We start from the raw sequence: 24622 nt of genomic DNA on the forward strand, positions 1-24622 counted from the left end.
TGGAGGAACACCTAAAGCTTGCGGGCAAAGTGAAGAGACAGAGACTGAGAAAGGAGTGGTCAGTGACCACAGAAACCATCTGGTTTTACGGCAGCAAAATACAGAGGTGATTTCATCACCACCTCTTCTTTTACTTTGTTCTCCTGCTGCACCAACTTCTGTCAGAGACCCCTAATATTTCATTGCCTTTGTGGTGACAGGATGCTGAGTAGGAGACCCCTGTTGCTCCTAAGTAACACAGATGAGCTCCAAGAGTCACTAAATACACAACATTGCCAAAAATCAGGAAAAGATGTCTTCTACCAGGTTCTTACTCAGAACTTGTAGAACCAGCCCTGCTATACTCCCAACAGGAAGTCATAGGCCAAAACCTTAGGATACTGCATAATCAACTTGAGCCTCTATGATATCTAGAGGAATAAACCACTGAAAGGGGAGAGAAGAAAGAGTTAAGGGATAAAGATATTGATTGATGAGCAAGGTCTTTGACTAATACCATTCTCTTTATTTAAAAAACAGACTGTGTGAAAAAAGCAATTTGTTTTAAGCACTAACATGAGCATACGAACTTGTTAAAGCATTTTTGGGAGGTCTAACTCAGACTCTTTAATGACAAGATCTCAAATATTTGGGCAAGAAGGAATGGATTTGATAACAATAAACCCAGGACTCCTCATCCTACTGGACATTTTCATGAACTGTAAAGAGAGGATTGTGGTGGCAAAGGCTAATGTAAAAAATGAATATTTGCAGGTATATTTTATCTCCTCCTTTTTAGGTCAGAGGTTACTCCTTTTACGATGTCATATTCCATGCAGCGTTAATCATAGTGTCATGTATATCATAAGTGCCCAGAAAAACTTTACAAATCTATTAGCCTGTTATCTCAATTGATTTTGGGAGAAGCCTAGTGTTAGATAAAATTCACTAATTCATTGCAAAAATATTTGCTGAGCTTCCATGCCGAGAACTATTCTAGACCTTGGTATACCCTGATGAATAAAGCAGATGTCATCCTTACCCCATGGAGTATATAGAAGGAGTGAGAGGAGGAGAAAGATATATAATTAGGAAATTATATACCAAATCGGGCAATATGTTAGGATGGGTAACTTTGTAAACTGCTTCTTTGATTCCATCAGTCCATTCTAGATATATACTTTGTTCTCATCAAAAGGAAGAATATGAAAATAAGTTATCATCTCATGGTAGATTATATTAATGGCCCCAGTTCTTCACCACTACCAGTATCCATGCACTTTATACCATGTGACTTTGCAATTCCTCCTAGTAAAGAGAAAGAATATTTCTCTGCTCCTTGACTTCAGATTGATCGATGTGACATGCTTTGGCTAACATTTAGGTATAATGTGACACCCTCCCATCAAAACATTGATGTGTTTTGATAGCACAACAGGGTGGCTATAGTCAATAATAACAACTGTACATTTTAAAATAAAGATGTAATTGGATTATTTGCAACTCAATGGATAAATGCTTGAGGGGATAGATACTCCATTGTTTATGATGTGCTTATTTCAAATTCATGCCTGTATCAAAACATCTCATGTACCCCATAAATATATACACCTCCTAGGTACCCACAAAAATTTTTAAAAATTAATATTTAAATATACAAAAAAAAATTGATGTGCACAGGTGTGACTGTCTTGCCTTCTTACATTTCCACCACAGCCAGGCCTGGCCTATTGGTCCCAGGAGGATGAGGAGAAGCACATTGAGCAGAGTAGCCCCAGCCAGTTGCCGCAGATGAGCCCAATCTAGATCTGCTGACCTCCAGCTGACCCACAGACACATGAGCTTCATAAATGATTTTTATTTCATTGAAATACTGTGGTTGCTTGTTATGTTGCATAATTATAGCAACAATTGACTGGATACAACTTTATATAGACTTATCTTAATAGATCTTAATGTTCTGTTCATTTAATAGACGTGAATAGGCACTTCACATGTTGTAAAACATTGTAGTAGGATGAGCCTGGACATATAATTAGAAGTTCTAATTTCAAAAATGTAAGAAACTATAAAACCCAATAATATGAATTGTACAAATGGGAGAACCAAGTTGAACATGAGTCAACTTCTCATTACTAGACTCATCGAAGTAAAGTCCACAACTCAGCCCTAAGACCTTACTAAAATGTACTCTTTCCCAGACTGTCACATTGAACAGATCACGACATACAGAAGCCAAGGAAAACAAAATTCATGTTTTACTGGGTCCCACATGCTGTGATATTTTCAAACCCACATGCATCCACCAAGAAGCAGTCAAAATGTTTGATTCTGGAAACAAATCCATAACAAGAATAGAGTACAGAACAAAAATCAACTCAACAAGTCAACCCATATGTTTTTCATTTTCCTGCATTCTATGAAGGAAGTGAATGTGGTAAGTATACTTGGTTCCCAGTATAGGGACTTCCAGCTATTCTTTCTAATTTCATATTTACAGAGCCCTGTGTTACCCTTTGTCCTGCCCCTGAAATAGCAACAGAAGCGAAGAAGGTAATTGACCAAAGAGTAAATGTTGTACTTTTCTAGTGTAGTGGTCTTGGAGTCATGCTCCATGCCTAATGCAAAGATCTCTGTGCACTGTACACAAGTGGCTGGGATGAGCCAAATAAAGATAATGTACATCCATTACGGGGAGACGAGACCTTAGGCAATCACCATTGCAGTGTTGAAAGGAAATGCAATCAGACAGCCTTCCTTTCCTCTTTAAGTCTAAAGTAACATTTACAGATTTGTACAGTTTGGATGCTTATTTAAAGTTTGGTATCTAAACAAAAAGGAGAAAGTTTCTCACATAGTTTATAGTGTATGAGAGAATAAATATAAAAATATCGTATGCATTATAACACATGCATATGTGAATGTGTGTATATATGTGTATATATGTATATATAAATGTTTGTAAACATATATGTTTACATAGAGAGTATATGTTAGATGCATTTACTCTAATATAGCTGTAAGCACAGACATAAATCATGTATCCTCAACTATATCTCTACCAGAATTCCATACAACAATCTGACAGCATTCTCCACTTCAAATCTTTTTGAAGAAAGGTTTTATTTTTCATTTGTCCAGCTAAAATTTAGTGCAGCTCAGGATAAAAAGAAGCCATTTCAAAACATTCTTCTGTGTGTTCAGAAGTAAGAACAGAGACTGTACTTTGTCATACATACGTTATACTCCCAGACTATCTCTGTGGTGGATTTAACAAGAAAGATACAGTGCTCCTGAGCAACACAGAAAAATCAATCACCTGCAGAGACATTTTGATTATCAATGTGCAAATACTGAAAGGTATCAGAATTACTTTAGAGAGGCTAGTCTTTAACATAATTATCAAGTAATGTTAAAATTCAAAGACTTTCAGACAAACAGTATTGCTATTTCTTGTTACTCATGGTCCATTTAGAGTCTGTTTACCAGGTATATATTCCACAAACACATATTTATCAAACCATATGTTCAACAGTAAATATGTAAAGTCACAGGACAGGGCCAGGTGCAGTGGCTCACACCTGTAATCCCAGCATTTTGGGAGGCTAAGGTGGGAAGATCACTTGAGCTTAGGAGCTTGAGACCTGCCTGAGGAACATAGCAAGGCCTCATCTCTACTAAAAATAAAAAGAATTAGCCAGGTGTGGCGGTGCATACCTCTAATCCCAGCTACTCAGAAGGCCGAGGCAGGAGGATCATTTGAGCCCAGGAGGCCAAAGGTGCAGTGAGCTATGATCATACCACAGCACTTCAGCCTGGGCAACAGAGAAAGACCCTGTCTCAAGTATATATATATATATGTATATAATTTATCTCTCTATTATATATATAATATATATTATATATTATATAAATATTATATATAATATATTTATATATATTATATATAATATTATACATATATAAATAATAGAGAGAGTCACAGGAAAATCTTTTTTAAATTTCACATTAAAATTTGCATGCTCTCATTGGGAATCATACAAATTTAAAAGCCTGTAACTTATTTTCATAGCACTAACATTATATAGGGTGTTTCTAAACCCTATTTCACTTAACATACCAAGCCAACACCTTAATCCAGAGTCTTTGAAATCAACTAATAATTTGTAAGACTCAATACTTGACAATATGCATGTATGTATACCTGACTATTACAGATTGAAGGTGACTGATTCAATAGATGAATAAGTTATTCATCCTCTCAAAACATTTTATATTCAATAAAATTAACTAACAAGTCCCAGTGGAATGCATGCTAGTGTAAACTGAGATGAATAATATACATGCAACTTTACTATGTTGTCAATATTACATTCATCCAACACATTTTCTCATTCATAAAAACATATATCAAACAAGCTCTGCTTCTTTATAACAGCAATATTTTTTTTTGATTATTCATGTCTTAAAAATAATTTTGTCTTGTACTTTTATATCAATTGTTTGCTTTTACTTTGAATGTTTTTCATTGTATCTTACCCCGGTCGTCTCAAAGATGAGCGTGTGGCTCTGGCCAATGATTCCTTCTTTCGTGGACTTGTTAACCCAACACAAGACAGGCCAGGAGAGCCCTCTTTAGAAATAACTCATCTTTTCTTAGCTCCCTGAACAGTAAAGTCACCTTATTAACCACATCAGACTCTGCATATTCACACACACACACACACACACACACACACACACACACTGATATGTAGCTATTAATGCTATGCATTAATCAAGAGAAAACCGATGTTCAGAACACACTCCGTTTTATCTCTCTGGCAGGCTTCTCAACATCTGACTTCAACTCTTTTTAAGTGTTCCAAAGGAACTTTATTAATACTGTAGAGAAAGACTCCTTTTACTCTCTTAAATTTACTGATAACCAGGTAAAACTCACTGAACAATCAAATCCTAGAGAAAGCCTCTTGAAAAGTCTGTAGACTTTTCATCAAGGAAATGGAAGTCACACAACAGCAATAACACCCTGATTGCATTCTATGCTAGCTCTAGAGCCTTCCTTCTGAACAGACACAGCAAAGTGTTAATGAAAAATCTGTTTCAGCTGTGATGAGAAAAATATTTCAAAATCCATAAAATTGCTACTTCTGTCATGCCCACACTTACAATGGTTTACAGTTTAAATCTTTAACAATGCTACAAATGTCTGGGATGCTTTCCTGAAGACTTCTAATATGTACATTTGTGAAGAATCTGTCAGATTCATGAGATTAGTCTTATGCTTGAAGCCAGGATAATACAGTACAGCTCTTTCTCTGAACACTACACACTTCCCTATACAGCATTTACAAATTGTAACTGGTTACTGAATCTAAATAAGACCCTATTGGGATAGCAGGGAATGTTTTAACATGGGAGTGCACAGGTAGGAGATAAACTGTTAGTTTGAGATTTGATGGGTGCAGCCAAGTTCAGATCTTTTCTTCACTTTCTATTTCCTCCTTAAAGCACTTGACATTTTTTTATAAGAATTACCTAGTATTTTTAAAGAATGCAAAGGATCTTTAGTCAACTCATTCAAAGAAAAATATTTTATAATTTTACTTGTTAACACATTTCATTATTTCTGACTTTAATTTTAAAGTGATAATTGGCAAAATCTAATGGATCCCTGTCATGTCTTTACCACCACGATGTGTACTTCTGGTACAGAATTGGAATTACATTTCTTTTGTTTTTTTTTTTTTTCTAGAGACGGAATTTTGCCATGTTGCACGAGTTGGTCTCATACTCTGGGCTCAAGCGATCTGCCTGCCTTGGCCTTTCCAAGTGTGGGATTATAGGCATGAGCCACCGTGCCCAGTCAAAATTGGAATTGCATTTCTGAAAACGGCACTGTAAATAAAAATGAGACATATATTTAATCTTATTTGCCCCTGAGAAGCAAAGTTATGATATGGGATTATTTTCCAGAAGAAAAAACTAATGCCCAACTTTTTATAGAAATGAATACAAAGATTTTTATAACAATACACGAATACAGTAATCGAAATAAGTATATATTTATAGTTGCCATCAGAGATATTTACAAACACTATGGTTAGCTCTTCTTCCTAGCACGGGTTAGGACTGTATTTCCCTAGCCCTTGGAAGCCAGCATGGTCACGGCACTTCATTTGGTCAACGAAATGTGTTAGAGTGACTAAAAGTCACTTGGGATTGGAAGCATTAAAAGGTAGTGCGTAATTTATCATGATTCTTGTCCTCTGCCAGCGTGACTGGAAATGCTCAAGAAGCCTGCTCTCCTAGCCTGGGTACTAGAGTAAGAATAAACTGCAGCAAAAGCACCAGCTGACCTATTACATAACATACATAGACTGTCAGCAAGAAATACACCTTAGTTATTTTAAACTGCTGAGATTTCCGGACTGTGGGTTATCACAGAGTAACCTAGCTTAAACTAACTGACACACACCTTCTATATTAAAGTATAAAGCTTTGTAAGAGGCAGCTAAATCATAAAGTAACCAATCACACATTGTTGGCTTATTTTCAGGAGCAATATATGAAATGGTAACTTCCTTCCATTATTCACTTTCCATCTTCCATCATCGAAGTCTTTCTCCAGCAGCTCCTTTCACACAACAATCAGATGTGCTCAAGCCTCACTGCTGGTGAGACACTTCCTTCAATCTTGCCAGGCCTAGGAGTTAGCTTCTTTTCACTGCCAGCATTTCTGAAAGCATAGCTACAATCATTGCTCCACTTCCATGTTACCTCATGCATTCTGGCAATTTTATGAAAGAACTTTGAATCGCTAAATCCATGGCTCTTTGCTTTTTCAATTTTTCTTTATTTCTGATATGGCATCATTTTGGTTCTCTCCTAACATGTATCTTTTGTGGGTTTTTTTGGGACAGGGTCTCTCTCTGTCGCCCAGGCTGGAATGCAATGGCACAATTTTGGTTCTCTGCAACCTCCGCCTCCTGGGTTCAAGTGATTCTCCTGCCTCAGCCTAGCTGGGACTGCATGTGTGCACCACCATGCCCAGCTAAGTTTTTGTATTTTTAGTAGAGACGGGGTTTCACCAGGTTGGCCAGGCTGGTCTCCAACTCTTGAGCTCAAGTGATCTGCTCACCTTGGCCTCCCAAAGTGCTGGGATTACAGGCATGAGCCACTGCACCCAGCCTCTCCTAACATGAATCTTCTAAGTCTCCTTTGTTAGTTCTTATTTCTCTATGTTTAAGCATGCCTTAAGGTCTTTTTCAGATCTTTCATCTCTTTTTCATTTCTCCCCAATAATCTCATTCACTTGTACAGCCTCAGCCCTCACTGTCATGTATACATGATTCCCAAAACCCTCTATCCTAAATGTGTTTCCTGCGTATTAGGTTCCTTGCTATATATATCTCCTACCCATATCACTAGAACTACAAAAATCAACTTATATTTTTGAATATTTATTACCCTCCTGTCCTTTCTTCATTGATATTCTCAACAAGTCTCAAAACATCAATGTCATCTTCAATAATCTTATCTTCCTCACTAACCACATTCAATCAGTTCCCAAATCCTATCTCTATTCAGTACTAACTTAACACAAGACTGCTACGAAAATATGGAGAAGGCTATCTTTTCTGTTGGTATGCACTTGGTCCAGTAATTTATGATAAAGAATAGAGTTTAATAGAAAATCAAATCCAATAATATATTAAAAGAATTATACTCCACAACCAAATGAGATTTATGCCAGGTATAAAAGACCAATTCGACATTTAAAAATCAATTAATGAAATCCACCACACAACAGGCTAAGAAAAATAATACAGTCATATAAATAGATGCAGAAACAATATTTGACAAAATCCAACACCTATTCATTAGAAAAACACACAGCAAACTAAGAATAGAGGGTAACTTTCTCAACCAGAGAAAAAACACCTACAAACAACAAACTATTAACATCACACTTAATGGTGAGAAATTAAGAAGCTCTTTCTCTAAACTCAGTAGCAAGGCAAGAATGTCCCTTCCCACCACTTCTATCAATATCACTGGAAGTCCTAATACAATAAGACAAGGAAAGGATATAAGAGGCATATAGACTGGGAAGGAAAACTTACAACTGTCTTTTCCACAGATGATATAATTGTTAACATAGAAAATCTGAAAAATCAACAAAAACTCCCGGAACTAATAAGCAATTATGGCAAGGTTGCAGGATACGAAGTTAAAATGCAAAGTCAACAGCTTTCTTGTATACCAGCAATGAACAATTAGAATTTGAAATTAAAAATAAAAACCACTTATGTTATCACAAATTGAAAAGAAAGATACAAATCTAATAAAATATGTACAAAGTCTGCATCAGAGAAGCTACCAAACTCTGGTGAAAGACATCAAAGAACCAAATAAATGGAGAGATATTTCATGCTCCTGAACAGAAAACTCAATATCCTTAAGAAGTCAGTTCTTCCCAACTTGATTTATAGGTTCAATGCAATCCCAGTCAACTTCCCAGCAAGTTATTTTGTGAATACTGACAAACTAATTCTGAAGTTTATATGAAAGGGCCAAAGACCCAGAATAGTCAACACAATAATGAAGAACAAAATCAGAGGACTGACGCTACCCGACTTCAAAACTTACTATAAAGTCAGAGTTATCAAGACAATGTGGTACCGGCAAAAGAACGGACAAATGGGCCAAAGGAAAACAGCCTAGAAACAGGCCCACACAAATATAGCCAACTGATCATTGACAAACGAGCAATGGCAACTCAATGGAGAATGTTTTTTCAACAAATAGTGCTGGCATGACTGGATATCTATATGCAAAAAAAAAATGAATCCAAACACAGACCTTACACCTTTCACAAAGCCTAACTCAAAATGGATAACTGACCTGAATGCAAAACACAACACTATAAAACTCCTAGAAAATAACACAGGGGAAAATCCATGTGATCTTGGACTTGGTCATGAATTTTTAGATACAAAACCGAAAGCACTATCCATAAAAGAAAAAACTAAAAACTTGGACTTCATAAAATAGTATGTAAATTAGTTTGTCAGTATTCACAAAAGACACTGTTAAGAGAATAAAGGGACAAGCCACATACTGGGAAAAATATTTACAAAATAGATTATCTATCGATCAATTGATCATTCTATCTACAGATACATATCTATATTTTATGTATGTGTGTATACCTATATCTATACAGATATCTAGCTATATGGAGATAATAATACTTTTGTAGATACATAGACATCTATATCTTGTAAAGATAGATAAGTGGCGAGAGAGATATCTAAATCTGTACAGATATATGGATATGTTGGAGAGGCAGCCATGGGGGAGAAAGAGAGAAGCAGGAGGAAGGAGAGAATGAGAATGAATAATAGCAGTAAAGGGGTGTAAAAAAAATCAAAGAAATAAAACCTTCTTCCCCCAAAAGTCCTAGAACTAGAGGATGTTGTAGATGGAAAGGTCCCTGGCCCCACGTCCCAACTTCATGACTAAATAAAGACTCACACAAAACCATATCATACTGAAATTTCAGAAAATTGTAGTTAAAGGAAGCTTCACAAAATTACAGATAGAAAAACAGGACGCAGATGAGTGATAATCAGGATGGCATCAGAATTCTCAACTATAATAATGGAAAGCAGAAGACAAAACGAGCCATGCCTTCAAATTTTAAAACTAGAATGATTTCCAAAGTACAATTCTTTACTAACTAGGCTAAAAATCAGATATGTCAACCAAACAAAGACATTTTTGGAAATGAAAGTTCTCAAAAACTTTACCTCTCATCTGCCCTTTCTCAGAAATTAAGAGCTGATGGAGTCCACTAAACCCAGCGCCTCCCCCAAAGAAGAAGAAATGGGACCCAGGAAGAAGGAAGGAGAAACAAAAGGAATTCACAGGATGATGCTGAGGGGAAGCTTCAGGAAAGCAATTTCTAAGGCCACCAGTCCAGAGGGAGAACTGAGAACTCCCGCAGGATGCCACCAAGAAAACAAACGAAAAGAATCCTACAGGTTGTCTGATTTTACCATAGTGATGAATTTGATAGCTTTAGCAGAGTATCTTAAGGTGAAATAAATAGTAAAGGGTGCATAGAAAAGTAAGAAAATAAATAAAAGTAAAGCGATGTTTAATTCCAAGGGAAAAATTTAATCATGGAACAATATGGCCCAATTGTGACAAATTTCCACTTAATTGTAATAAAATCAAATAATTATTTGTGGTTCAATAAACGTCAGTGAATATTTTATTATGATTAAATAGAAATTTGTCACAGTTGGGCATATTGTTCTATGATTACAGCTAGATTGAAAGGGTAGGGGAAGATATGTGTGTGTTTTGAGTGAAGCAACTGCAAGAATAACAGAACAAAATCTTCACCTATAAAAGCTAGTTATCAATGGAAAACTTATAATACACACTTTTTAAAATAAAAAAGTAGTCCTGCAAGCTTATTATTAGAAATAGGAAGGTAAATAACAGAAACAGCAGCTAAATGATTTCAAGTCGTTGCTTCTATAAAACAGAAATTGAGGGTGGAGGGAAGGTGGGGTAGAAAAACACTCTTTTATCATAATCATCATGATTTTTAAAACCATATACCTATATTAATGTCATTTAAAATTTCAAAGGAAAATATTTTATCCTAAAGGATCCCAAAGTGACTGGATTACTCCAACTTGGAATTTGACATTTCTATATAGGTTATCAGTTTTGCATTATAATTTGAGATAATAATTCTGAAAGACGTTGTATGAAGGAATCAGAAAAAGGTCATAACCAGAAAGCTCTTTTCCCCCCATGGCTTAGGAATAATTTGGAAAAAATGGCCTATATAATAGGCACACTCTTTTATTACAACCAGAAAAGCAAAATACAGTAATGGTCATTAACAAAACAAAAACAACTACCACCAGCAATAGTGTATTCAGATAATAATTTTAATATTACATTAAGATTAAATGACCAATTATGCCATTTAAAGAAATAGAAACCATAAGGAACTTTCATTTTATAGAAACAATCCGCTTACAGACACAGCATGACTACTTTGTTTCAACAACAGAAAGCAGGAAGAGATTTGATATTGTCTATCCTGCAAATGAAAACATTTTTTAAGGTATCTGAAAGAAACTTATTGTTAAAGGTGTTACAATACCTACCAAATAAAAGACAAAAAAATGGAAAATACACACGTGGGACCCCAAAAATTATTCTTAGTACTCTGGGAAATTTTCCAATGGGAATTTTTATCATTACTCTGTCTTGCAGCTAAATGGCAGTTCTGATTCTACTATGACTGATACATTTGATTTTGCACTATAGAGTAGATAAGTAAATTCTCAACGCCTCCACAAAACTTTACTATCTTAGTGTGTGTGTTACCACAGTGTGATTGTTCCAATATAAAACATTAAGGAGCATGGCAAAAAGTGTTGAACTTATCTTTGCCCTTATAATATAAGAAATACATAATTCATTATCCTAATGGTTCAGCTACATTATGTGTCTCCATTGAATTATGGAAAATCTGTTAGAGAACATGCATTCATCAGCAATATTATCTAGAAAGCATGCTGAATAACATTGAGCTCTAAAACAATCATAGAGTTGATACATATCTTAAAATAGATTAAATATTTTCCACAATATGTTTCTATGCTGGAGAATGCTGGTTTTTCAATATGCATTCTTTCTTGCTTGCTTCAGTAATCAGCCCTTCACATTTTAGCTGGGCATATGGCTACCTAGCTAAAGACTACGTTTCCCAGCCTCCCTGAAGCTGGATGTGGACATGGGACTAATTTTGGCCAATGGATTGTGGACAGACATTGACATATAGGACTTCTGGTTTGTGCACTCAAAAGTAAAGAGCAGGTTTCCCACTGCCTCTTTCGGAGTCCCCACAGATTGCAAAATAAAAACAGTCATCTTAGACAATAAAACGAAAGCCTCAGATCAAATACGGAAGACATTAGGATCCTGGGTTCCTGATACTGTCAAGCTTCCAGGCCACCCCTAATCATTTACTCAGACTTACAAGAGGGGATATAAACTTCTATCTTGATTGTCATTGTATTTTTAGACTCTCCGTTACCTCAGAAAAATCTGTATCCTATCTAATAAAGTTTCACCGAACACTTTCCTGAAATATAATTCAGGGGCTCTTGACAACATACTAAATTTGCCAGACACCTTTTTTCCAAAGAGTCCAATTCCCTTTCCATAATTTTACATCATTTTTCTTCACAGTGTCTCTGATGTAATTTAATAACAATGCTTTAAGATTGACCTAACCCCCAGATTCCATGACCCCAGTGTTCACGTCAGGCTGCTTTCTGCCCTGGAAAACAACATCTGGTTCTGTTTCATACTCCTGGGCAAGCTAAATTCCCAGTTTTCAGGGACCAAGAACAAGATTATTTTAATTCATTTTTCAGAAAAAAAAAATCTTTTTCATTCACAGTCCTTGCAATTCACCAAAAACACACTTAATATATAAGATAAATAGACAGCAACTTACGGCTTTTCTCTAACGTTATCTTATGGCACAAAACAGTTAATATCCTTCTACTGTACACATCTTACCCATAACAAATAGCTTTCTCATACACTAAAGACAGGTTCAGATATGTATAAAGTACTTTTATCTATTCAGAGAGAAAAACACTATAAAACACAAACATTCTGGAGCTCTCAGGTTTCCCCTGGCACCCTATCTTCTCTCTCCATAAAAATGGGATAATTATACCTGCCACAAACTATTTCATGCTGATGTTATGAAGATAAATGAAATAACCTATATATGAAAGCATTTTGTGCTCTTAGGAAGAATAAATCCACCTTAAATCCAAGAAGGTATAATTCTTTATAATGTTTTCCAGGGATTTGCTGAACAGCCCTAGAGAGGTCATTACCCACAACAAACTTTTGGTACTGAAGGACCACCTTTCTAACAAAAATCTCATCTCTTGCACCTGACAACACTTTTCGATTAATTAGCGGTAAGTCCAGATGCTGCTCTATTTGGCCATCTTCAGTGCTCTAAAAGAATCCAGATTTTTTACTTTAATGTCTTGCGACAACTGAAATGAACAAAAAGCTCTCTAAATCACAGGTTTTCAGTTGACAGGTTAACAGTGAAACCCATTTCAGTCAACTTCAAATGCAAAGCAGATTTGGCAAGAACCAGGGCGGGGATGAGTGGGAAAAAGAAAGCCCTGGTGGCAGTCTGACAACTCCCTCACGTCTACTGTCTGCTGTAATACATCAGCGACCTCTGAGGACCCAGCCAGTCAGCTGAGCTTGGCCTCCAACTCAACCAAATGAATGTCTTTTAGTTGGCATTCCTTCATTACGTACAGAAATCTGCTTTAGGTACATAGCTTCAGCAGATAATTTAGAAATAAGAATTTATGGTTGTAAATTAAAAAGCCAAAATCATATGAATCTGACTCATAAATTATAGTCCTTACTCTAATATCCAACACTTTAATGACTCTGGCTAACTTCCTATTTACCTTGTGCTGGGGTTAACTAACAGACTTCTTTGCTTTTAGGGGAAGAGCCAAATGTTTCTGCAAACCCCATGCTGTTTTAGGAAGTTGCCAAACAAAGAAATAAGGAGTGTGCCAGCTGCCTCTGTACCTCACTGTGTGTATATGTGATACAGCTGAGTCAAAGCATCCCATATCAGATCATCAATTAGCTGTGGATGATGTGGGGGCGGGGGAGCTTTAACATCTTGGCAGTCTTCCTGGAGCATAGTTACAGTGATGTAATATCAGAGCTGGAGTGATTTGCAAGAAGATCACTGAGGTCTTCAATACAGTCCTACTCTCACTCCTGATGGCTTGTCTTGAGGGTTTCTATCACTGACAAAACACTTAAGATATAGCTCAGGTGTTGAATGTCACTTTTCACTGAAATTTCTCAAAATACTAATTTTCTAGTGCATGTTTTCCCTGAAGCCAATGTTTTTAACAAGAAAACGCTGCTTATCTCTTCAGATAAGTGTTAAAGAAAACAGAAATGACAAGTTTTGAAATAAGCACTACACATTGCCCCATAATTCAAAATGTGTGCTAATTCTATTTACAACTTAGTGACTACTAACCATACCTGTAATTGCTCATTAAAAAATATTTAGGATGCTGAAAAGTCAGAAACAAAAGAAAGTAAACATTCAATTTATAATATACCAAATACTTAAAGTTATGTTTTATAAGTCAATCCTACCTACACCATGCTAGCAATAAAGTATACTCTATTAAAGAATTGCTTCTCAATGTGATACTTTGAAAATGGGTGCCAAGACACTCTTAAACTTTTTCCAAAATCATTGAAAGACCTCTTCTAGTCTTTCTAAAGCAGGCTCAATGTAATCACCACTTTTCCTAGTGATCATAAACTAGGTTGTCCTGCAGCTTAACAGAGCATTATAGAAAGAAAGAGACATGCATATATACGCACTCTGTGTGCCCTCTGCTAATTCCAACACAGCATGCAATATGAAAATCACAGCACAGGAACAGCTAAAACATAATTAACAACTCTGAAATGAGTCTTGCATTTTATCTACCATGCATCAGTCTGGGCAAAACTACTTTGACTTAAGGAATGAGTTCCATCTACGAGGTAGCTCTTATGCTTCTGAATCCGAGCAATCCAGCACACCAAAAATAATGAAGTCATTTATCATATTATTTACATCCACGTTCACTCATCCATTCAACAGACATACACTGAGGAGTCTGTTTTTAGCAGACACTGTTCCACACCCTAAGGATGCAGCCTCCACCTCACTCTGCACTTCAAAATGTGGAGAACCCTGAAGGGAACATTTTTTTTCCAAGAAAGAAGATAGTAGTTAATAAAACGAAAAAACAAAAACAAACGATTAGATCTTATTCAGATAGTTTAAAAACAGAATTTTTCTCAACAGTTAATCACTATCTACATAGTGATTTCAGATTTTTTTAACTTTTAATATACTGTTTTATAAAAAAGATTATTAGCTTCACTGAACAAACTACAAAGAACCACATTATGAAGGACAGTGATAACTCAAATAAAGGATTTTGCTTCTATTTTAGAGAGGAGGCACACATATACATGAGTCCACATAACTTTCCTATATCTTACCAAGTTGAATTTTTTTAATACTAAGCTACAGAGAGCAGTAGCATGTGACAGAACCATCTTACATAGAATACAAAGTGCCCTGAAGAGGATCATTTTCCACTGCATTTTCTCTATTCTCACTTACACTCAGAAACATAAACCAGACTGTTTCTTACACTTATCTACCTCCTGCTTTTAGCACTGTGCTGAGAAAATAGGGAGTATATAATAAACAGTAGTTAATTGAATGAAATGTTTTATTATTGTGTGTTTCATTATATTCACTGAGTATTTCTTCCATTTACATGACAATGTTATATAGGGGCATTGCTTTTGCAGGTCCTCTTCCACTAGATATACTGGTAAAGCAAGATGGCCTTCAATTAATATTTTCAAGCAAATTTAACAGCCTAGGTGAGAGTTACATGCAACAAAGAATGGCACCAAAACAATGGGTTAAGGTGAACACTGCTCTGTACATATTCAGAATAAGCTAGTATCTATTTCTATTTCCAAAAGCAGATGAAACTAATCACATAGCAATGCTGAATAGTAAAGATTTCATTTTTATTCCAAACAACTAGATAGGAGATAATGCCAGAAAAAAAAAATGAGAGTTCCTAACATGTTCATATGTGTCTGAATAACCCAGTGAACTCCTTCAGAGATGAAATATCATCCAAATCAATGAGAGTTTCTCTCAATAAAAATATAGGCAACATTAAAATGTAAAATTAAACAGAAAAGATTAACCAATAAACTCTATTTCTTTCCAGATACACAGCAGTAAATTTTAGTATCTTTGGGGATATTTATGAAATCCCTAAAACAGAATTGAACATGTTATTAGTAACAACATTAATAAATTTCCCTCACTTTATTTTCAAAAAGCTTCAGTAAATAATTATTATCTTTGAAATACAGATTGAGTATTTCTACATAATGTATATATCTCACAGAAAGGAGTATAAGATGTCCCCACTCTTTACTACTGTATCTTATGTTTTCAATGGAAACACTTGTTCTCAAGAGTAAACCTCAAGCCTGGAGAGGTGGCTCACGACTGTAATCTCAGCACTTTGGGAGGCTGGGCTGGGCGGATCATTTGAGGTCAGAAATTCGAGACTAGCCTGGCCAACATGGTGAAAACCCATCTACTAAAAATAGAAAAATTAGCCGGGCGTAATGGTGGATGCCTATAGTCCCAGCTATTCAGGAGGCTGAGGCAGGAGAATTGCTTGAACCCGGGAGGTAGAGGTTGCAGTGAGCCAAATTAGCACCACTGCACTCCAGCCTGGGCAACAGAGCGAGACTTCATCTCAAAAAAAAAAAAAAGTAAACATTAAAATTCAGTATATGGTTCTTGTTAGGTATTAATTTCATTATAGCTCTGTGATGAACCAATTTGGGAAGGGAAAAGGGAGGGTGCAACATAAAGGAGCGAAGCCTCAAAAAAAATCACTAAGAGGTAAAAGGCTCCTACTAGTATCAAAACAAATTGCAAGTCACATAATATGGTTGTCAAAAAACTCCATTTTATATTGAATAACTGTAATGTTTTATATTGAAATTTTCACAATTTTAATAAAATTGTCTAAAACCTCTGAATGCCTCTGCTCTTCCACTAAAAATTTTAAAATTCACTTCTGTTCCAAAAGAGATAATGGTCTAAGTTCAAAATAGTCGCTCTCTCTTTTAAGTTTCTGCCCACCTTACAAAACACTGCAGAACGCAGTCTACCTGTAAGATACCTTCCAAGATACTGGCAGGCAAGGTGAGCCAGCATATTCCAACAGACAAAATTGCAATGTGATCTTATTTTGCCTCCCACCATTTTTAACATTTACACAGTGGGTGAATTTCTTTCCCTGCCATGGCTGAAAAATCATACAGTTGTGACCTTTTTGATAACTCTTATGTAATAAAATGCCTACATTTTCTTTAGGTTGCAAAATACAGTCTCAATCTGACCCCTGAAAGTGAGTCTCCTGCTATAATTAAGTGATGCCAACATCACTCCATGTTCCAGCTGTTTCCCCTGTTCCTGGATAAAGCCGCCCACCTGGGAATACATAAAGCAAATGTGGTATACATACAGCATGGAATCCTACACAGCCATAAAAAAGAATAAAATTATTCCCTTTGCAGCAAAACAGATGGTGCTGGAGGCCATTATCCTAAGCAAGTTAACACAGGAACAGAAAACCAAATACCACATGTTCTCAATTATAAGTGGGAGGTAAACACTGAGTACACATGGGCACAAAGAAGGGAACCAGAGACACTGGGGCCTACTTGAGAGTGAACGGTGAGAGGAGGGTGGATGAGAACTGAAAAACTACCTATCGGGTACTATGCTCATTATCTAGGTGACAAAATTATCTGTACACCAAATCCCCTGTGACACACCATCTACCAATGTAACAAACCTGCATTGCATATGAACCTAAAATAAAAGTTGAAAAGAAAAAAGAAAATATTTTTAAATACATATATATATATATATGTTGTGTGCATGTGTGTGTGTGTGTATATATATATATATATATGAAACAATTAAAAATACAAAAAGCATTTTTTAAAGCCTCCCAGTTAGGAAGGGCATGAGAGACACTTTTCCTTTCTGATCATCTCCTAACCTGTTTGCTAGCTGTTCATTCTGAGCCTTCCTTAATGTTCCTTAATGTTTATCCTGAGCATTAAGAGATGGGGAGTGATAATGAGGGAGAAGAGGTATGGGGAGCAAGATGTTCTTACTTAAATTACCTGGCATTGTCATCAGTGGGCATCCCATTCTATGAACCTGGAAGATATTCAGAAAAAAACTTACAAAATAAAAAAAAATTAAAGATGTTAAGAGAAAGAAAAGCTCTTTCATTAGCAGGGTGCCTATGAAGGATTTTAGAGACATTCCATTGCTGGAGATTCTTTGACCCTGCCAAATACGTTTCTAATCTGGTTGTTTGTTTAACTGTTTAACCTCTTTCCAAACCCTAAGGAAACCAACAGATCCATAGCTTCCATCTGCTATGGTCTGTTCAGAATTCCAGGCAACCATGTTGACCAATGTGTAATATTATTTCACAGTGCCTCGACCTGAAGAGTGCTACAGCAGGAGAAAGAATGCGGGCTTTCACAGTCATAAGACCTGTGTTTTGAATTCCAGGCCCTTTATTTCCTGATTGCCCTTGGAGTAACTAACTCTGAGTCTCAGTTTCCTCATCTATAAAACAATATGCTATTTTAATATTTTAAATAATTCTCTAGTCATGACTCATTGAAGGGCATTAATAATTGGAAGACCAATTACACAGAATGCAGAGGAATGAAGATCTGGTTATTCATTGCTCATAGCAAACCACCTATAAACTTAGTGATTTAAAGGAATAATTTATTATTATCCTATGGTTGTGTGGTCTCATCTGGTAGTTCTCTGATATGGTTACAGATGATGGCTAAGATTTCAGTCATTTGAAGCCTTACCTGGGCTGGACATCCAAGATGGCTCATGCACCTGGCCAGCAGCTAATGCTAGCTATCAGCTAAGTGTTCAGCTGACATGACAACCAAACCACCTACACATAGACTCTCTATGTGGCTTGGCATTGTTACAATACAGAGGCTGAGTTCCAAAAGGGAGCCCTCCAAGACCAAGCATTCTAAAAGGCCTATTGGGAGGCTGAATGCCTTTACAGAAGTTAGTGCATGACATCACTTCTGCCACACTTTATTGGTTAAGAAATCAAGGCAAGTCCAGATTCAAGAAGGAAGTTAAACTCCATTTCATGATATGAAGACAGTATGCCCATGTCAGAAGAGAATCAACTGTTTATAGACTATCTACCACAAATGACTGTGGAGGAAAGTGGAAAGCCAAGGAAGGGGGAAAAGTAGTACCCATGAGTTCCCTAAAATGAGATGTATATGAGGATAAAATTAGAAGTTCTGAAATTTTTTATCTTTTGCTTTTAAAAATTTCTAATTGTTGTATAAAGTAAATACAATAGCAGTACTCTGGTACACGTATGGTACATGCTCAAAAAATTTCAGTAACAGGAATGAAGGCAAGGAATTATCTGTCTTCTGCTGCAGAAGACAGAGAGTATAAGAATTAGTGACATAGGTCCCTACTTGTTCTTCACCACATATATAGGAGAAATATTTGCTTTTTATAAGTAATAATAGAGATGTATAACCTATAATATTTGGAGACCACTGACAGGGTGTCCTGTTTCTGTCCAGACATGGGGGTGACTTCAAGTGTACTACCAGGGATTCATGCATCAGTATGTGCTTAGAAACAGAAAAAGACTAAAAAAGCTAGAATGAATTTCTAGAATACTAATTATTAAATCATGGTATCTGTTGACATGCTTCTGTTGCTTTGGAATATGACCAGCAGAATCTAATCTAAGATGACAGAAGTGCCTGAGTAGCTATATTTTTTCTGAGCTAATACTAATCATAAGAAGCATATGTGGTAGATTACAGACAGCTGCAAAGTATGCAACACTCCTCCCATTAAAAGATGAGATCCACGTTACCTCTCCTTAAATCTTAGTGGGCTCTGTGACTATTAATTGACCAACAGGATATGGCACAAGAGATGCTGAACCAGTGTCTGGGCCTTAGGATGCTGGCAGCTTTCACTTTCTGTCTTTTTGTGATACTTGTTCTTGGAAACCAGCTGCATGCTGTTGAAGGAGCCCAAACAGCCCAATGAGGAGGACCATGTGGGGAGGAACTGAGAAGCCTGGTCAACAGCCCATTTAATCTCCCAGTTAACAGCACCAACTTACCAGCCATGTAACTGAGTAATCTTAGAAATGGATCCTGCAGCCCCAGTTGAGCTATCCCAGTTGACGCCACATGAAACGAAGTCAAATCCTATCCAAATTGCAGGTTTGTAAGCAAATTAAATGATTATTGTTATTAGAAACCATCAAGTTTTAGGGTGGCTTATTATACAATGCAATATCCTAACCTTAGCTGTCCAAATTGTAAGTTTAATATTGCCTTTCCCCAGTAAATTAAAGATAATGAGCTTCACCTAACATGAGAATCTACCGTCATATTTTATGGTGAGTAATGCAACAGATCTAAGCTATGACGTGACATGCTATCACGTAGATAGTAAAAATAGTGCCCCCGACATGATCACCTTCATCTCTGAAAGTGACCCTACTGTCACACTTCAGAAGGTAGAGTCCCCCATAGTCATCATAGATTAGCCTCAACCCACCCTCAGCCGTTTGCCTGATTTCTCCCTGTAACCAATGACATTTATTGGTAAGATTAATGACCTGGGCTTTAAAGACAGTATGATATGTGATTATGAAAGGGAATAAAACTTCAGACTCATAGGGCCTAATCTGTGTCCTCAGCCTCATAAATGGTCCATTTTGACCAATTTAACCTCAAACAAATAAAAAAAAGTAACAGAAAAACATACTGAAAACTTCATAAAATCAATTAGGTTGTTTCATACAATAGCATTAAAATGAGGCTCCATTGTAGTGAACCAAAAACATCTAGAGGCCATATAGACAGTGTTATACCTTAACTTTATAATTACTATTTTATATACGTGGTCTATGGGAAACTGGGAGTAGTTACCAAGTCAATCTACATTGTTTATGTACAGTAACACTAAGAAACACTAGTAACACTAGTAACCAGTAACACTGAGAAAAGTCCTAGATTACCAACTTTGTCAGAAACACTAATAGTCGCTTTGAAATTATTTAAATATATATTTTTTATTTTTCTGCAACAGTACTTTGAACGTCTCCATTTGGAGATACATAAATACATACACATATATATAATCTGTAAAACAAGTTATGTGTTGGACAGGCGCCAAGTGGAGAAAAAAGTATCAATGCAAGATAAAACATACAACAAAAGGCAAGTAAGGAACCATCTACCCTGTGCTTCCAGAAAGCAGAAGAGACCAGAACTGGTGATGATAGTCTGAGTCAAAGATGCCAAAAGGACCTGAGGAAGTGCTCTGTGAAAGCCGTGGTTACCCTTCGATCTCACCATGGCTGGCATAGCGCTAACGAGACAGAGCTTGACAGGTTTCATTCTGGTTTAGTCTGGTGCTCAGACTAGCAACAGATTCATTTCATAATTTTTAACATGACATAGAAGAAAGTCTAAATGTACAATCTGCCTGTGTGTCTGGAGATTTTTCCCTTAGCTTGATGCATTGCCTTTTGATGAACATTTATCTCGGCAAATCTTATTTCTGTACACTAAGGAATTTTCCAGTTCTAGAAGAGCTTTTAAATCCTTTGGCAGAGATTCACTCATCCTAGTAAAACAATAGCTGGCAGATACACACAGTCTACAGGAAATCAGGGTAACAAGTTAGGTCATTTTTTAGGTGAGCTACTTAGCAAACTTTGATTTGTCCTTCACAAAATGAAGATTTGTTTTCTTAAATGAAAGTACATAATTTCTTTTTATTCTCTATTCTAAAAGTCAATAAACAAATCATCAAATAAAATCTGGTTTATACCAGCTTTCATGACTCACATCTGGGCTATGTAGCTCACAACAATATTTTCCACTATAATATTTCTGTAAAAATAATCCTAGAACATATTAAATCCAAAGAAAACAATATAGTTTATTTGGAGGTCAGCTATCAACACTTACACTAAAACTTTTCTCACCTCCCTATAATTTTGATACCTGACCTTTAGTCAGTAAGATATAAGTATGTAGAATATGTCTTTAAAACAACTAATTAGACTATATTCAGTTATTTTGCCTGGAGATCAGGAGGAAAGATGTAAGTAAAGTCAAATCTGAATTAACTCCTCCCCATATACCAATCAGCTGCTAGTTCTTTGTTACCTAAGAATGCCTTCCACATTGTATCAGGATTTGAGAGAAAGTCCCATGAGGGCAGAGGCCACCTTTTCTTGCTCACCATTGCATCCTCTGACCTAACACAGCTCCCGTCACCCAGTAAGCACTTAGCACATATTGGGAGGATGAATACAGCATGAGACCCTCCTCAAAGCGATATTTTCTACATTCTAAAATCAAATCTATATTAGCACCCCTCCTCTGACTTAATAAATTTATAGAAAGACCTTTTTAATACGTTACATGTGTGAGTCAACACATTGGGTTCAGATAGGTATGTGTAGCAGGGCAGCTAGCTGGCACTGACCATCCAGTCTGAAATGTACCTCTCACCCACATGCCATCCCCCTCTGCCCCCATATCTCTTAATCCTCTTTCCTTGTTTGATTGATCTTTGTAAAAATTATTCTCAAAGATGTTCTATATGTTTAATGTCACTTGTCTATTGACTTCCAATAGAATATAAGTGCATGAGATCAGGAACTTTATGTCACTCTATCCAGTGTTCCTACTGCCTAGGAAAATGTCAGGCACACAGCAGATGTTCATTTTATATAATGGATGGATAGGAAGGAAGGAAGGAAAAAAGGAAGGAAGGAAGGAAAGAAGGAAGGAAGGAAGGGGGGGGAGTTAAAGAAGAAACTCTGTGGGCTGCCATGGTAAAAATGCTTATGGGTTGAATTGTGTTTCTTCAAAGAGATATGCTCAAGTTCTAACCCACAATACCTGTGTATATGACCTTATTTGGAAATGGTCTTTGTAGATATAATGAAATTAATATGATGTCATGCTGGATTAGAGTAGGTCCTAATCCAGTATGGCTGTCATCCTTATAAAAAGAGAAGAGATTCAGACACACACAAAAGGAGGGCAGCCATGTCCAGACAGGCAGAGATTGGAGTTCTGCCACAAGCCAAGAAATGCCCGGTACTACCATAAACTGTAAGAGGCAAGGAAGGGTCCTCCTCTAGAGGCTTCAGAGGGAGCATGGCCCTGCCAACATCTTGATTTCTGAGTCTCAAGAATTGGGAGAGAATAAATTTCTATTGTTTTAAGCCACAGTTTATGATACTTTATTACAACGGCCCTAGAAAATTAATACATCTGGGCACAATAAAAGAAGGGTATTTTAAGGGAAGGGTCTCAAAAACCACAGTGGAAGATTGTAGAAAGACAAACTTTGCTCAACTAAAACATTTCCTGTAATATTCAACCAAAGCTGGTTGTAGAACCATGAATAAATGAAAGATGCAATAGGAATTTTAAAAAGGAAATTCTTAGAGCAACAGGTTCCATTATTCTTTTTAAAAACCTAATTTTTTTCTTAGTTTAGTACTTAATCTCTCTTTTCTTAATTTTTAATGCAAGTTTGCCTAACAAATACTATCTTTGGGATGCCTAACAACTTAAGAAATAGACAAATCTGACACTAAAGTTCAATCTCTTACCAATGGGCTAATATGTTACCTCAGATGCCAAAATGCAACTTTTCAGATGGCAGATATGCAATTTGTTACTTTTATAATTTTATTAATTTTACTGGGGGTATTTTATATTTAATTTTATATTTAATATTTAATTTTTTTGTTTTAATCATATTTTAAAGCAAATCCTGTTTATTCCTTTGGCCATCTAACCATTAATATATTCGAAATACAAAACAGACAATAATCGTAATAATCTAATAGCTATTATTTTTAAACACTATGTGTTAGACATGCTTATAAACTCTTTTGCAGATTAGTCTTTTAAGTCTAAATAACTCTAAGAAAAATACAATTAATAACCTATTAATAATTTAGCAGGTGGAAACACTGAAGCTTTGAAATGTATAATGCAGTGTGTCTCTAGTATTTCACCTTGGTTACAGGTAGGCTCTGACAAGCCAGATATCTAGTTATAATCATTTCTCAGTAACTGTGGGGGATTGGTTCCACGACCTCCCGAGGATACCATAATCCACGGAGTCCTTTGTGGATTATGTTTGAGTCCCTTATATTAAATGGTGTAGTATTTTGCATATAAACTACACACATTAGGTATTACTTGTAATACCTAATACAATGCAAATGCTATGTAAGTAGTTGTTATACTGTTGAGTTTAGTCAATAACAACAGGAAAAAGTTTGTACATGTTCAGTATAGGCACAACCATCCTTTTCTCTTCCCTGAATATTTTCAAATCACAGTTGGTCGAAACCAAGGATACTAAACCCACAGAAATGGAGGCTGACTGTATATACAAGTCGTATGTAATCTGTCTATATTCCCATAGCTAGTAAGTGATGGAGCCAGGTTTGTGCTCAGGCAATCTGGCTCCAGAGCCTACACCTTTATGCACTATTCTATATTCATGTCTTTTTAATGGAGATATGTGTTTTTCCTGAAGTTGGCTCACTTATAGACATTACTGACAGTACTATAAGTCATATAGTAAAATCATTTCTCAGTTGCCAGTAATGGTGAAAATGAACACTCACCTTTCGGATGAATCCTGTAATATGGTTTGTTATATTTGACAAGATACAATTTGGAAGCTTCACAATACTTTGTACATTAGGAGACATGACTTATTAATGTACCATTAATGGAAAGTGTTACTAAA

General features: G+C 36.2%; 1 protein-coding gene across 50 annotated transcripts in view; it reads right to left on the bottom strand.

The window, feature by feature from the left end:
- Window positions 1-23279, bottom strand: part of COL25A1 (collagen type XXV alpha 1 chain) — a 430187-nt gene extending 406908 nt beyond the window's left edge. For 12 of the 50 annotated variants that reach the window (XM_054554302.2, XM_054554269.2, XM_054554280.2 and 9 more), the window contains exons 1-2: window positions 18622-23275; window positions 17905-17941 (exon numbers count right to left, since the gene is read on the bottom strand). In XM_054554302.2, coding sequence (XP_054410277.1) covers window positions 17905-17941; window positions 18622-18648 — 64 coding nt within the window. In that variant the 5' untranslated portion in view covers window positions 18649-23275. Of the gene's footprint in view, window positions 1-17904; window positions 17942-18621 lie in introns of all 50 variants that reach the window. The other 38 variants (XM_054554299.2, XM_054554251.2, XM_054554286.2 and 35 more) reach the window with 17 other exon arrangements.
- Window positions 23280-24622: the final 1343 nt, after the last annotated feature.

The sequence above is a fragment of the Pongo abelii genome, chromosome 3 (assembly GCF_028885655.2).
Source record: "Pongo abelii isolate AG06213 chromosome 3, NHGRI_mPonAbe1-v2.0_pri, whole genome shotgun sequence".
In the NCBI taxonomy this organism is placed as follows: Eukaryota; Metazoa; Chordata; class Mammalia; order Primates; family Hominidae; genus Pongo; species Pongo abelii.